Raw genomic sequence first — 14,606 nt, forward strand, 5'->3', positions numbered from 1 at the left:
CATACCGATAGCATCAGACGGGGTTCCCTGATTAAAATACCTGTGAGCGCCCGGCCGGCGTGGCTCAGTGGTTAGTGTCGACCTGTGAACCAGGAGGTCACAGTTCGATTCCCGGTCAGGGCCCGTGCCTGTGTTTCAGGCTTCATCCTCACTGTGGGATGTGCAGGAGGCAGCCAATCCATGATTCTCTCTCATCATTGATGTTTCTCTCTCTCTCTCTCTCTCTCTCTCTCTCTCTCTCTTCCTCTCTGAAATAAAGGGGCATGGGGAAAGAGTACTAAGCTGAACTATGTCTGTGGATTTTTCCCCCAAAAAACTTGTAACTTCAGGCACCAAGGCCCCCCTAGCGCAGTGATGGCGAACCTTTTGAGCTCGGCGTGTCAGCATTTTGAAAAACCCTAACTTAACTCTGGTGCCGTGTCACATATAGAAACTTTTTTATATTTGCAACTATAGTAAAACAAAGATATTTTTGATATTTATTTTATATATTTAAATGCCATTTAACAAAGAAAAATCAACCCAAAAAATGAGTTCGCGTGTCACCTCTGACACGCGTGTCCTAGGTTCGCCATCACTGCCCTAGCGGTTATGATATCAGTGATGTCAGGAAGCTAAAATGCAAGTTCATTCTTGTGCGTCCTCCCCACCGCAGGGAAGATTGTGTTGAACATGCCCCGGGGGAACATTGCGACGGGAGAAGACGATAAAAATCACGAAAATATCTGACCTTTGTGTTTTTTTGTTGTGGCTGTTTCTGTTTGTTTTCAGTTCTGCTCCTGGAGAAGATCGAGCATGATGACATGTGCAATAAGACGCTGAAGATCACGGACTTCGGGCTGGCGCGGGAATGGCACCGCACCACGAAGATGAGCGCGGCGGGCACCTACGCCTGGATGGCCCCGGAAGTCATCAAGTCGTCCCTGTTCTCCAAGGGAAGTGACATCTGGAGGTGAGCCCCAGGCCCTTCGCTTTTGCAGATGTTTTCAGACAGGGTCGCCGTCTGTCCTTTCCATGAGCCCCAAAGTCCTCAGCGATTCTGAGCAGGACTCAGTGATTCTGAGCATGACTCAGCGATTCTGAGCATGACTCAGCGATTCCGAGCATGACTCAGCAATTCTGAGCATGACTCAGCGATTCCGAGCATGAATCAGTGATTCTGAGCAGGACTCAGCGATTCCGAGCATGACTCAGTGATTCCGAGCATGACTCAGTGATTCCGAGCATGACTCAGCGATTCTGAGCATGAAGGGTAGTGCAGGCCTTTTGGGATGGGGTTTTATAGTTTTGATCGTATCATCACATGGGAGCAGTTACCTTAAGGTTTTTAATGGCCTTGGCTTCCATTTGATAGGAGAACCTTCTATGGGAGGTTTGATTAAAACTGGTTATAATTGGCAGCCGGCGTGGCTCAGTGGTTGAGCGTCGAACCAGGAGGTCACGGTTCGATTCCCGGTCAGGGCACATGCCTGGGTGGTGGGCTCAATGCCCAGGGTGGGGCGTGCAGGCGGCAGCCGATCCATGATTTTCTCTCATCATGGATGTGTCTATCTCTCTCTCCCTCCCTTCCTCTCTGAAATCAGTAAAAATATATTAAAAGAAGAAAACAAAAAAGAAAGAGAACAGCCACATTAGTCCCCGTGGGGCGTGGGGCTGGCCCCGCCTGGTTCAGTCATCGCTGTCCCTGAGCCCTCTGCTCCGTAAGCAGCTGAATGCCTGTGCTGGAGGCTCCGCTGATTTCTGGGGTGCACCACTGCTTTCTGGGGACGCCTGTGTTTGGGACATTAGCCTCTCACCTGGGATGGGGGCCGCGGCTTTCTAGGAAGAGCAGGTCCCTGGGAGCCGCTGGAGGCGGGTGCGGATACCTTTGTCCCCCAACTGTGTCCCAGTGACCTTGGTGGTAACCTTGCTTTCCAGCTACGGAGTGCTGCTATGGGAGCTGCTCACGGGGGAGGTCCCCTACCGCGGCATCGACGGTCTCGCCGTGGCCTACGGGGTGGCGGTCAACAAGCTCACCCTGCCCATTCCGTCCACCTGCCCTGAGCCCTTCGCCAAGCTCATGAAAGGTACGTGGGCACCCCTGTCTCTGTGGGTCTGTGGGGGCAAGGGGAGTCCTTCATTACAGCATATATATATATTTTATTTTTAAAAAATTTATATATACGTATGTTTGTTTTTTAATCCTCACCTGTGGATATTTTCCCATTGGTTTTTAGGGAGAGTGGAAGGGAGAGGAAAAGACAGAGAGAAATATTGATGTGAGGGAGACACCTCGATGGGTTGCCTCCTGCACATGCCCCGACCAGGGCCCGGGCCGGGGAGGAGCCTACAAAAGAGGTGTGTGCCCTTGACCAGAATCGAACCCGGGACCTTTTGGTCGATAGGCCAATGCTCTATCCATTGAGCCAAACCGGCGAGGGCAAGCATTCTGTATTTTTTTCACCAAGAAATGTCTGTGGTTCTAATTTTCAAGGGCTTTTAAATACTTACACTATCTTAGAGTTAGAAACCTTGTCTTTGATCTAAGATGTCAGGTCACGTTTTGATGAAGTAAGTGATGTAAGAACAGTCCCGTTTTTATCGGTGACTCACTGAGGTACAAAAATCAACTGAACGGTGATAAAGGTTTCATCAAGAGCACTCGTGGAATTCAAAGACAGTGTTGAGTTGGCCCCGAACCTGCTATTTTAAATCTAGCCTAACGATAAAAAGTGTTTTACAGTCTTAGCTGGTGTGGTTTTCCATGACCTGATATCTTTGGTGCTTCTCTCTTAAAAATTCACTGACTCTTATTGTAAGCGGCAAGTTCTTTTGCTTAATAATTAGGCTATTTCTTAGAACCTTTCTTGCGATTATAATGTTTTAGAGCAGTGGTTCTTTCTCAACCTTCCTAAGGCCACGACCCTTTAATACAGTTCCTCATGTTGTGGGGACCCCCAATGTCATTGTTACAAATTGAACATAATTAAAGCACAGTGATGAATTACAAAAACAATATGTAATTATAGATGTGTTTTCCGATGGTCTTAGGCGACCCCTGTGAAAGGGTCGTTGGACCCCCAAAGGGGTCGCGACCCACAGGTTGAGAACCGCTGTTTTAGAGGCTTTGGTTTTCTTGAGCTGAGTTATAGAACGTTCTGTCAGTAAGTCATCTGGCCAGGGCAGCTTCATGGCTGGGCATCAGTACACATGTCCACATGGTAATGTCATATAAGATAGGCAACACGAGCCTTATCTGGTAGTCATTATTATGCATGCCACTGGCATGGACACTAAAATAAAGTGTTCAACATCATGAATAGGCTTGCCCTAGCTGGTGTCACTCAATGGATAGAGTGTCGGACTGTGGACTGAAGGGTCTCGGGTTCAATTCCTGTCAAGGGTACATGCCCGGATTGCGGGCTCGATTTCCAGTAGGGGGCGTGCCGGAGGCAGCTGATCCATGATTCTCTCTCATCATTGATGTTTCTATCCCTCTCTCCCTCTCCCTTCATCTCTGAAATCAATAAAAATATATATTTTTTAAAAAGAACAACCTTTAGCCGAAACCGGTTTGGCTCAGTGGATAGAGCGTCGGCCTGCGGACTGAAAGGTCCCAGGTTCGATTCCGGTCAAGGGCATGTACCTGGGTTGCGGGCACATCCCCAGTGGGGGGGGTGTGCAGGAGGCAGCTGATCGATGTTTCTCTCTCATCGATGTTTCTAACTCTCTATCTCTCTCCCTTCCTCTCTGTAAAAAAAAAATCAATAAAATATATTTTTTTTAAAAAAAAAAAAAGAACAACCTTTAAAAAAAATCATTAATGGACTTAAAAAAAGCCTTCAACAAATACTGTCCGCGGGGGCTGACCATCTGAACTATGCTGAGGGATGGTATTGATGAGATCCTTGTTTGTTGTAGAATGCTGGCAACAAGACCCTCACATCCGCCCGTCGTTTGCCTTAATTCTCGAGCAGCTGACCGCCATCGAAGGGGCGGTCATGACGGAAATGCCCCAGGAGTCCTTTCATTCCATGCAGGACGACTGGAAGCTGGAGATTCAGCATATGTTCGATGAGCTGCGAACAAAGGAAAAGGTGAGAACATGCATTGAGCTGCCTGATACACGCACACACACGTATGAAGCTGATGGAGGACAGGAGTCACGAGCCATCGCGGGCATTCTTCTAAAATGTTTCCAGACATCGCGATATTTATTGATTCCTGCTTTCTAGTTCAAACAAAACAGAGCTGTATTAGGAATGTGTGATCGGCAAAGAAAAAAGTAGCCCCGGCCGGTTTGGCTCAGTGGATAGAGCGCCGGCCTGCGGACCGAAGGGTCCCAGGTTCAATTCCGGTCAAGGGCTCGTACCTCGCTTGCGGGCTCCTCCCCAGCTCGGGCTGTGATTGGGGCACGTGCAGGAGGCAGCTGATCAATATTTCTCTCTGTCTTTCCCTCTCTCTTTCACGCTTTCTAAAAAAATCAATTGAAAATACTAGTATCCTCAGATGAAGTTAAAAAATAAAATAAAAAATGTATCATTCCGATGGCATCCAAAAACTCAACTCCGCAGTAGCCGGAATAATGATAAGAATGGTTGCTGGTCTCTCCCACCTGTTAAAAAACACATCAGGCCCTGACCGGTGTGGCTCAGTGGATAGAGCGTCGACCTGCGGACTGAAAGGTCCCAGGTTCGATTCCGGTCAAGGGCATGTACCTGGGTTGCGGGCACATCCCCAGTAGGGGGTGTGCAGGAGGCAGCTGATCGATGTTTCTCTCTCATCGATGTTTCTAACTCTCTATCCCTCTCCCTTCCTCTCTGTAAAAAAAAAAAAATCAATAAAATATATTTTTAAAAATAAGAATAAAAAACCCATCGGGAGCCCAGGAAGAATCTTGGCTCAGGCTTGGTCCGTGTCTATCGGATGCCTCCCATGGCCTGTGCCTTGCACTTCGGTCAGTGCCGCGGGCGTAAATGACCGAGCGTGAACCAGTGTAGCGCGCGGACGTGTTATCTGGCAGGAAAGGCAGACGGGGGACCATTAAACCAGCGAGTAATCATACTAATAATAATGACTCAGGCCAGCCCGGATAAGGGAGGCGCAGGCTCCTAGGACACGCGTTTATCTGGTGCCGCAGGCCAGGGGCCTGGAGGACTGAGAGTGAGGGAGCCGGCGACCGGGGGCCGGGGGCAGTGATCTCCACCGAGGACACACTGTGCCCCAAGGACAAGGGTCAAGGGCGCTGGGAGGAACTCAGAATGGCCGGGGACACTGCTCCCAGGACCTCCTCTGTTCTCCGGCTGCTGCACCCCGAAATGTCCCGGGACAAGCACTGTCCCAGACAAAGGTGCCTGTTTCTTAGTAAAATGCTGAGTAAGAGTTAAGCGTTCGCCTTAGAACCAGGAAAGTGGTGGCTCTGGGTGGCCAGGGGCCGGCTCCCGCCGCCAACCCTACCCCCAGCCCCAGCCCCGGCCTCAGGAATCAAGCGATCCTGGGAAGTAACCTTCCATCCCGCGTTCTCGGAAGGATTATTATCAGCGATATGATTCCCGTGTTTCTTGGAAACTTGAATATAGTTGGTTGACTTAAAGTGAAACAGAAAAGACTGATGTTTTGGGGGTTTTTTTGGTTTGTTTGTTTGTTTTGTACTTCTCCTAAATTGTTTTCAGGAATTCTAAAATTAGACGTTTCATTGCGAAAATTTTTAAAAAAAAAGAAAGAGAAATTTGGGGGAATGGGAGAGGACTTGGAGGATAAAATGAAAGTTGAAATCACAGAATTTAAAATTTGGGAAGTCATGTTAATAAATCATGGTTACTTTAAGCTACGTTGTTGAATTACTTTTAATGAATGATCATTGTATCAGTGGAGGCGTATCTGGTGAGTTGATTCTCCTTCCGTGTGGCGTAAACATCAGGAAACATGCTTATAGGGGATGCCCCCCTGCTCCCTTCTGAGGTTTTGTAGTAGTTCCTTTGTTACGCTTAGCGCCCACTTTTTAAAAATTTTTTTTTTATTGATGTCAGAGAGGAAGGGAGAGGGAGAGAGAGATAGAAACATCAACGATGAGAGAGAATCATGGATCGGCTGCCTCCTGAAGGCCCCACACTCGGGATGGAGCCCGCAACCCGGGCCTGTGCCCTGACCAGGAATCGAACCGGGACCTCCTGGTTCCCAGGTTGACGCTCACCCTTGAGCCACGCCGGCCGGGCTGAGCTCACTTTTTAGCTGTGCCAACCCTGTGCCTTTGCTGGTTCTCATGAGACGTGGGCAGTGCCGCCTGAAATACGGCCTTGATGGCGTCCCGCGAGTCTGTGGTTCACGGTGAAAGCCTGTGCCATCTTCTTTTTTCTTTTCTTTCTCTCTTGCTCGGAGGTCTCCAGCTGCGTCCTCTGGCTGGAGGGCGGCCCGGGTGCGTGCGCTATCTCCCTCTCTCCTTCGCTGATTGCTCAGGGTGGGAGGCGTCCGACTTGGGATTAATGGCCGGTCCCTTGGCCGGGCCCGTGTTACTCAGTAAACGGCAGCCTTGCAGATACCGGCTCCTCCCTGCATTCCTGGAGGCTGATCTCTGTGCGTCTGCCTCTGTGTGTCGGGCGCACACGGTGTCTTTGAAGGCCTGGCACCGTTAATGATTAACGTCTGCCCCCGAGTCGGGGTTTGCCATTCGAAGGGCCTGTGCCAACCAGGCAACTCGGCCAACATGGCTACTGAGTCACCTCAGCCACCAGGAGACGCTGATGGTGCTTCCCAGGTTCAAAGCACCGCAAGGGGTTCGAATACCCCCGATTTTTTTTTTTAATTCTTTCTCTTCTGAATGTTTAAAATTCATACAAAGGAGGAACATTCTGGCTGCTTTCCCTCTGACCTTATTTTTTTCCTCTTATGAAGTCTTAGGCCAGTGATTTTTTTAAAAAAATACATTTTTATTGATTTCAGAGAGGAAGGGAGAGAGAGAAACACCGATGATGAGAGAGGATCATGGATCGGCTGCCTCTTGCACGCCCCACACTGGGGATCGAGCCGGCAACCCGGACATGTGCCCTTGACTGGGAATCGAACCGTGACCTCCTGGTTCACAGGTCGATGCTCAACCACTGAGCTACACCAGCTGGGCTCTTTGGATTTCATTTAGAATGGATCATGCGCATCTGTGTTACGTGTTCGTGGACATTTGGTGTGTCAGGTGGTTAGAAGGGCAAGAGGTAAAGAGAGAGCAGTGTGGAAATTGAGTTTAAAATATCTGTGGCCCTAGCCGGTTTGGCTCGGTGGATAGAGGGTCGGCCTGCGGACTGAAGGGTCCCAGGTTCGATTCCGGTCAAGGGCATGTACCTTGGTTGCGGGCACATCCCCAGTAGGGGGTGTGCAGGAGGCAGCTGATCGATGTTTCTAACTCTCTATCCCTCTCCCTTCCTCTCTGTAAAAAAATCAATACAATATATATTTTTAAAAATATCTGTGATGCCTCTCTCAGTTGGTGATGGGCCGTACAGGCTGCCGGCTGCCGATGGCGCCTTCCCGTGCGCCCGCGGTGACCGGGTGTCTGGGCTGCAGAGGCGGCCTCTGCCGGGCCGTGACGTGACGTGACGCGGTGTCGCCCTGTGCCAGGAGCTGCGGTCCCGCGAGGAGGAGCTGAGCCGCGCGGCCCTGCAGCAGAAGTCGCAGGAGGAGCTGCTGAAACGGCGGGAGCAGCAGCTGGCCGAGCGCGAGATCGACGTGCTGGAGCGCGAGCTCAACATCCTCATCTTCCAGCTCAACCAGGAGAAGCCCCGGGTCAAGCGGAGGAAGGGCAAGTTCAGGAGGAGCCGCCTGAAGCTCAAGGACGGGCACCGCATCAGCCTGCCCTCAGGTGGGCCCGTCCGCAGGCCACCCCGGGCCAGCCGCTGGCTCGGCCGTGTGACCGGGGCCCCCGGGAAGCCATGGGGAGGGAAGGAGGTCCCCCAGACATGGAGCATCTTCCGTTGCTTCCCGCAGTGCGTGGTCCTCGTGCCGTCAGCCACGAGCTGCCGCGTGAACCAGAGCGTGGCACGCGAGTATGTGTTTTATTCTATTTTTTAAAATATATTTTGTTGATTTTTTTACAGAGTGGAAGGGAGAGGGATAGAGTTAGAAACATCAATCAGCTGCCTCCTGCATACCTCCCACTGGGGATGTGCCCGCAGCCAAGGTACCTGCCCTTGACTGGAATCGAACATGGGACCCTTCAGTCCGCAGGCGGACGCTCCATCCACTGAGCAAAACTGGCTAGGGCTGTTATTTTATTATTTTTAAAATATGTTTGTATTGATTTCAGAGAGGAAGGGAGAGAGAGAGAGGTAATAAAGTCAACTATGGTTCTGCAAATATGAAATGGACTTGTGTCAGAGATTTTTCTCAACTCACTGGCGAATGAGGGAACCCATTCCAATTGGTTCGGTAGAGTTAGCGGGACCAGGTCTTCTTTATGGGCCATTAGTAAAGGAATGCGAGGGTTCGATTGCTGGGTTAAATACCAACCTGGTTAATGCCCGGAATGGCAATAAACCGTAACCTTTGGGATTGTCTTTCTGGCCAGACAGAAACTATTTGCATCATCCCCAGACGAACTCTACACGTTAACCTCTGCCCCTCCTGAGCTGTAAAAATACCCCAGTCACTCGAAAATCAATCAAAGACGAAGGCACTGCCAGAACACCCAGGATGTCCCTTACTTGTGTCTGTTTTAAATATATATATATATATATATATATATATATATATATATATCTTTTTTTACAGTTTACTAAGACAGTCTCCCCTTCCATCTGCTACTATTGCTCTTTCTTTCATATATTCCCATAGTTCTTTGCACAACTCTGTCAGGACTCGTACCCTCCCTTACAGGTAGGTAATGGTACCTACCATTTGTCAAGTGCTGTGACCACAAAGTACTTTTATTTTCTTTTTTATTAATGATTCTTTTTAAAAAAAATATACTTTTATTGATTTCAGAGAGGAAGGGAGAGAGAGGGAGAGAGAGAACCATTGATCGGCTGCCTCCTGCACGCCCCACACTGGGGATCGAGCCCGCAACCCGGGCCTGTGCCCCGACCGGGAATCGAACCCTGACCTCCTGGTTCCGAGGTGGACGCTCAACCCCTGAGCCCGCCGGCCAGGCTCTCTGGCAGCTTTTGCTCGGATTGCTATGTGCCGGAGACTCAGCTGTGAAAGTAACTTCAAACCAGGAAATCTCACTTCTTTCTCTCCCGTCGGACAGATTTCCAGCACAAAATCACCGTGCAGGCCTCTCCCAACCTGGACAAACGGAGGAGTCTGAACAGCAGCGGGTCCAGCCCGCCCAGCAGCCCCACGGTGATCCCGCGGCTCCGGGCCATACAGCGTGAGCGCCGCCCCGCCCGCCCCCGGGCCCTGTGTCTTTTTCTGTCATTGGTTCAACTGGTTGTAGCTGAGCATTTGACATGGAAGAGGTGTCCCAACTATTGGGAAAACAAAATTTAGACTCACATTCCTAAATCTAGTTTCCTTCCATTGATAACATTTTTTTAAAGTATACTTTTATTAATTTCAGAGAGGGACAGAGAGAGAGAGAGAAACATCAATGATGAGAGAGAATCATGGATCGGCTGCCTCCTACACGCCCCCTACTGGGGATGGAGCCCACAACCCGGGCCTGTGCCCTGACCGGGAATTGAACCGTGACCTCCTGGTTCCTAGGTTGATGCTCGACCATTGAGCCACACCAGCCGGGCTTGGCTCTTATTTTCCCCCCCAAATACAGTGAAATTCTAACTGTCACAGAATGTTAAATAGGTAAATAAATAATCCAATCTTTGCGACTGCTTTGCCTAGATTTTGTACCTTTTCTTCTAACTTATTTCAACTTTTGTGCCAATTTTCTCATTAGAGAAAGCTCACCAGTGAAAGGAATCATTGGTTATTTTTATGCTTCTTCATTGTTTATGTGTTTTGAGCAAGGTCGTTTTTTGGGTTTTTTTTTACAAATGATTTGATTCTTCTGACTTTAAAGTTTCTTACTTGATGAATGAGTGATGCTCCCTATTCAGTGACTTCGGATGAAAGCAACAGGACGTGGGGAAGGAGCACGGTCTGCCGACAGGAAGAGTTTGAGGATGTAAGAAGGAATTTCAAGAGGAGAGGTTGTACCTGGGGACCCAGTTCTATCCAAATGAAGGAACGAACGGATTGCAAAGAAAGGTGCGTGCGCGCCACCTGGTGGCTCCAGTGGGTACTGCGACAAGTGGCGGCACCCTCTCAAGCATGGCGTTGGCCAGACTTAACGTAAAAAAAAAAAAAAAAATTGGACCTATTTGTGGAATCGAATGAACAAAATAAACTGATGAACAAAATAGATCCAGAAGCATGGAAGCATAGAACAGACGGACGAATCTCAGAGGGAAGGGGGCGAGGGGGACGGGAAGAGATGAACCAAAGAGGTTACATGTGTGGATGCATAACCTAACCCCGTGGTCGGCAAACCGCGGCTCGCGAGCCACATGCGGCTCTTTGGCCCCTTGAGTGTGGCTCTTCCACAAAATACCACGTGCGGGTGCGCACGTACGGTGCGATTGAAACTTCGTGGCCCGTGCGCAGAAGTTGGTCATTTGTGGAAGAGCCGGTGTTTTGTGGAAGAGCCACACTCAAGGGGCCAAAGAGCCGCATGTGGCTCGCGAGCCGCGGCTTGCCGGCCACTGACCTAACCCATGGACACAGACAGCAGTGTGGTGAAGGCCTGGGGAGGAGGTGGGAGTGGGATGGAGGCAGTCAGTAGGGGGGGAAAAAGGGGAACCTATGTAATACTTTCAATAATAAAGATAAATATTAAAAGTAAATTAAGATAAAAAGTTTAAAAATTAGGGTACTGTAGAGATATCTGGATATGATTTCCATTTCTAGGATGAGTGTATCACACTCATTCATTAGTATTTAAAGTTAGGTCGCTAAATCTCCGACTTATTATCTGCCTGATTTTTAAGGTTTTATTTGTGCTTCGTTAGCTCCTCAACACCTAATTGACTATGTGTTTCTATTACATTAAAATAATAAACATCTCGCCCTGGCTGGTTTGGCTCAGTGGTCGAGCATCAGCCTGTGGACTGACGGGTCCCGGGTTCAATTCCTGGTCAAGGGCACGTACCTCGGTTGCAGGCTCCTGGCCCAGCCCTGGTCGATGGCATGCAGGAGGCAACCGGTCGATGTCTCTCTCTCGCATCGGTGTTTCTCTCTGTCTCTCCCTCTTCCTTCCACTCCCTCTAGAAATCAATGGAAAAAATATCTTTGGGTGAGGATTAAAAAGGAAGGAAGGAAAGAAGGAAATAAAATAAGCGTCTTTCTCTCGTAGGATAAGACCTCTCTCCGATGGCAACAGTCCTTGGTCAACCCTCTTCATAAAACATCACAAAACCATGCCATTGGCATCGTTGTTTGTGGACCAACCAGGTACGTGCAGCAGAAACAGAATTTGCTTCACACCCCGCTTCTGGGTGTCGTAGAAGCGGTTGAGCAGCCTTAGCATATCATTATCATATTACGCTTTGATTGGTCGGACAGCCAACCGGTCGACCGGACACTTAGCATATTAGGCTTTTATTACGTGGGGTTATCTGTGCCTGTCCAGACAGAGGGAGTCCTCCGAGATAGATGGAGCCATCCTACTTCTTTCTCAGAATCTTTTGATCCCCATAACTCCGCCTCCTAGAGCAGCGGTTCTCAACCTTCCTGATGCCTCGACCTTTGAATGCAGTTCCTCATGTTGTGGGGACCCCCGATTTCATGGTTACAAATTGAACATCGTTAAAGCATAGTGACGAATCACAAAAACAATATGTAATTATAGATGTGCTTACCGATGGTCTAGGCGACCCCTGTGAAAGGGTCGTTCGACCCCCAAAGGGGTCGCGACCCACAGGTTGAGAACCGCTGTCCTAGAGGAATCCCAGGACATATTGGGCTCACTCCGTTCGGGCACCATTAATCTATGGATTTCATTTGACAACAGCCTCTCCCCTCTTTCGTGTAAACGCTGGGTAGATAGTTTGGGGTTTGGTTACCTATACTAGTTGCTCAGTGCACCCGAGGGCATATATTTTTCCATTGATCTTTTAGAGAGAGAGTGGGAGGGAGGGGGGAAAAAACAGAGAAACATGGATATGAGAGAAACACATCGATTGGTTGCCTCCTGCACGTGCCCTGACCAGGGTCCTGTAACCGAGGTACGTGCCCTTGACCGGAATGGAACCCGGACCTTCTGGTCCACAGGCTGACGCTCTATCCACGGAGCCAAACGGGCTAAAGCAGTGGTCGGCAAACTGCGGCTCGCGAGCCACATGCGGCTCTTTGGCCCCTTGAGCGTGGTTCTTCCTAAGCCTTAGGAGCACCCTAATTAAGTTAATAACAATGTACCTACCTAGATAGTTTAAGTGTAAAAATGTGGCTCTCAAAAGAAATTTCAATCGTCGTACTGTTGCTATTTGGCTCTGTGGACTAAGGAGTGTGCCGACCACTGGGCTAGAGCTATTGTGCGTGTAGTTTAAAGGACTTTCCCTGGAAGACGCTCCTCCTTGGTCCATCTCTGCCTTTCTCAGGTGCTTGCGAAGATCCCAGACCCTCTGCGGACGGATCAGAGCCCAGAAAACCACAGCAGATCAAACCCTCCGCGCCAGCCCCGGCGGACCCGCCTCTGGGGAAAGATGGGCATCGAGAGAGCCCGCTGGAGACTGAGAACTGGGAGGAGGCTGCCTCAGCCGCGGGCACCCCTCAGGGGACCCCGACCCACACTCTGAGCAGGCCGCCCCCCCGGAGAAGGACGGAGGGCGCTCTGTACAGCTGCACTGCACTGTTGGCGGCCGTGGCCCTGGGCCTGGACATCCGAGAGCTGCCCCGGGCGCCGGCCGCGGAGGAGCCAGGGCCCAGGGAAGAAAGGAAGAAACGTGAGGGCATCCTGCAGCGGGCACCCTGGCCCCGGGGGGCCGCCGATCGCCCCCGGGCATCGGCCACGCTGCCCCCGCCTGGCGCCCTGGGTCTTCTCTCCAGGCCTTCCCTCTCCACCAAGTGCCTGCTGCAGGCGGAGGGCGGGGATTCCCTCGAGGGCGGTGCGCACAGCATGCGCGCCCCCGATGTGCCCACTCCGGGCGTCTGTCCTGCCGCAGGAGGGTGCCAGCCCGCCTCCCCACCCAGACACGAGGCCGAGAGCCGGGTGTGGAGGCACCTGGGCCCCCCCTCCACGGAGCCGCCCCGTGGGAACGCGCCTTCCTGTGCTTCGTCGAAGAGAAGGGCGGCAAGTCACAGGCGGACCGTGTCTGATGGCAACGCCTCTCTGGCCCCAGGTAGGCGCTCGGAGGGAAGGTACGGACACCACTGTCGGCGGCAGAGTGTCACCCCGCATCTGGGCGCCGGACAAGCGATGGCATTTCCCAGCGTCTCCATTTACAGATGTGTTTCCACCAGGCACACAGGCCTCCAAATTCTACCCTACGCCTTCCTTTCACATCATCTGGATTCTGGGAAAAGGATAATTAAGCGTCAGTCACTTAAATATGTAATCATTAATAGCACCTTAAATCAGAACGCCCACGCGAGCCCGGCTGATGGTCAGGTTTCTGTTTTTTAAAAATATATTCTTATGGATTTCAGAGAGGAAGGGAGAGGGAGAGAGAAAGAGAAACATCCATGAGGAGCGAGAACCATGGATCGGCTGCCTCCCGCACGCCCCACACTGGGGATCGAGCCCGCAACCCGGGCCTGTGCCCTTGACCGGGAATCGAACCGTGACCTCCTGGTTCCTGGGCCAACGCTCAACCACTGAGCCACGCGGGCCGGGCTGGTTAGCTGTCTGATATGCATTGTGTCGGACGTCCCGGTCCCTGATGGCACTGTCTTTGCTTTCTCCGCAGCTGCTGCCGCGGGAGCTCCAGGAGTGCCCCCCGAGCGGGTGTGGGGGCCCCCCCACCCCTCCTGGCCTCACAGGAACCTGCCCCTCCAGGCCCTGCCACTGGAGACCCCTCCGGGAAAACACAAAGCCTTCACCCCTGTGCCTCCTCCCTCCGCCCTCCCAGCCCCCGCGGACGCCCCCCAGGCCTTCCCGGGGAGGACTGAGCCTGCGCAGACGGACCCTGGCCTGGGCAGTGGGGCACCGACCCCTGGCTGTCCCCTCGGAGCCCAGCACAGAACTAGGTCGCTCGGACCCTCCTTGCTGGACGCCGACGTGCAGGGCCAGAGCCAGGACTGCACGCCGCCCCTGTGCCGGGTGAAGAGCGGGAGCGGCCGGCCGGCCGTCTACCAGCTGGAGAAGGACTTCCTGTCTTAGTGCCTTATGTGATGCAAGCATTTCTCTCCCTTGTGAGGTGAACAATTAAAACACTGCGTCTGTCTCTGAGTTGTTTCGTGACGCTGGGTCTCGCAGAGCGGTGGCCCCGCGCCCGCAGCGGTCATGGGTCCGAGAGGGACGTGGACGTGAGCCCTGCAGGCCGGCCGTCTAAGGAGACGGTGTTGCCGCTGGATTCCTGCCTAGGGACGTGAAACGCGCTCCAATGTGAGCGTGTGTGGCCACGCAAAACGCACAGCTCTGCTGGGGAGAGTTAGGGAAGCACAGCGTTTAATCCCATGGCTCTCATGTCTGCTGTCTGTGAGCT

The 14,606-nt window shown here is 51.6% G+C and overlaps 1 protein-coding gene across 1 annotated transcript in view; it reads left to right on the forward strand.

The window, feature by feature from the left end:
• MAP3K21 (mitogen-activated protein kinase kinase kinase 21) overlaps positions 1 to 14,349 on the forward strand; it is a gene marked incomplete at its 5' end in the record, with an annotated part of 25,528 nt that extends 11,179 nt beyond the window's left edge. The window contains 9 exons of the mRNA XM_081114291.1: positions 772 to 952; positions 1,918 to 2,066; positions 3,901 to 4,076; positions 7,588 to 7,828; positions 9,215 to 9,337; positions 10,023 to 10,173; positions 11,318 to 11,415; positions 12,561 to 13,301; positions 13,869 to 14,349. Of these exons, the coding sequence (XP_080970417.1) occupies positions 772 to 952; positions 1,918 to 2,066; positions 3,901 to 4,076; positions 7,588 to 7,828; positions 9,215 to 9,337; positions 10,023 to 10,173; positions 11,318 to 11,415; positions 12,561 to 13,301; positions 13,869 to 14,281 (2,273 nt within the window). The 3' untranslated portion in view covers positions 14,282 to 14,349. The remainder of the gene's footprint in view (positions 1 to 771; positions 953 to 1,917; positions 2,067 to 3,900; positions 4,077 to 7,587; positions 7,829 to 9,214; positions 9,338 to 10,022; positions 10,174 to 11,317; positions 11,416 to 12,560; positions 13,302 to 13,868) is intronic.
• Between the last annotated feature and the right edge of the window lie 257 nt (positions 14,350 to 14,606).

The sequence above is a fragment of the Myotis nattereri genome (genome assembly GCF_964212035.1).
Source record: "Myotis nattereri genome assembly, chromosome: 20".
NCBI classification, from domain to species: Eukaryota; Metazoa; Chordata; class Mammalia; order Chiroptera; family Vespertilionidae; genus Myotis; species Myotis nattereri.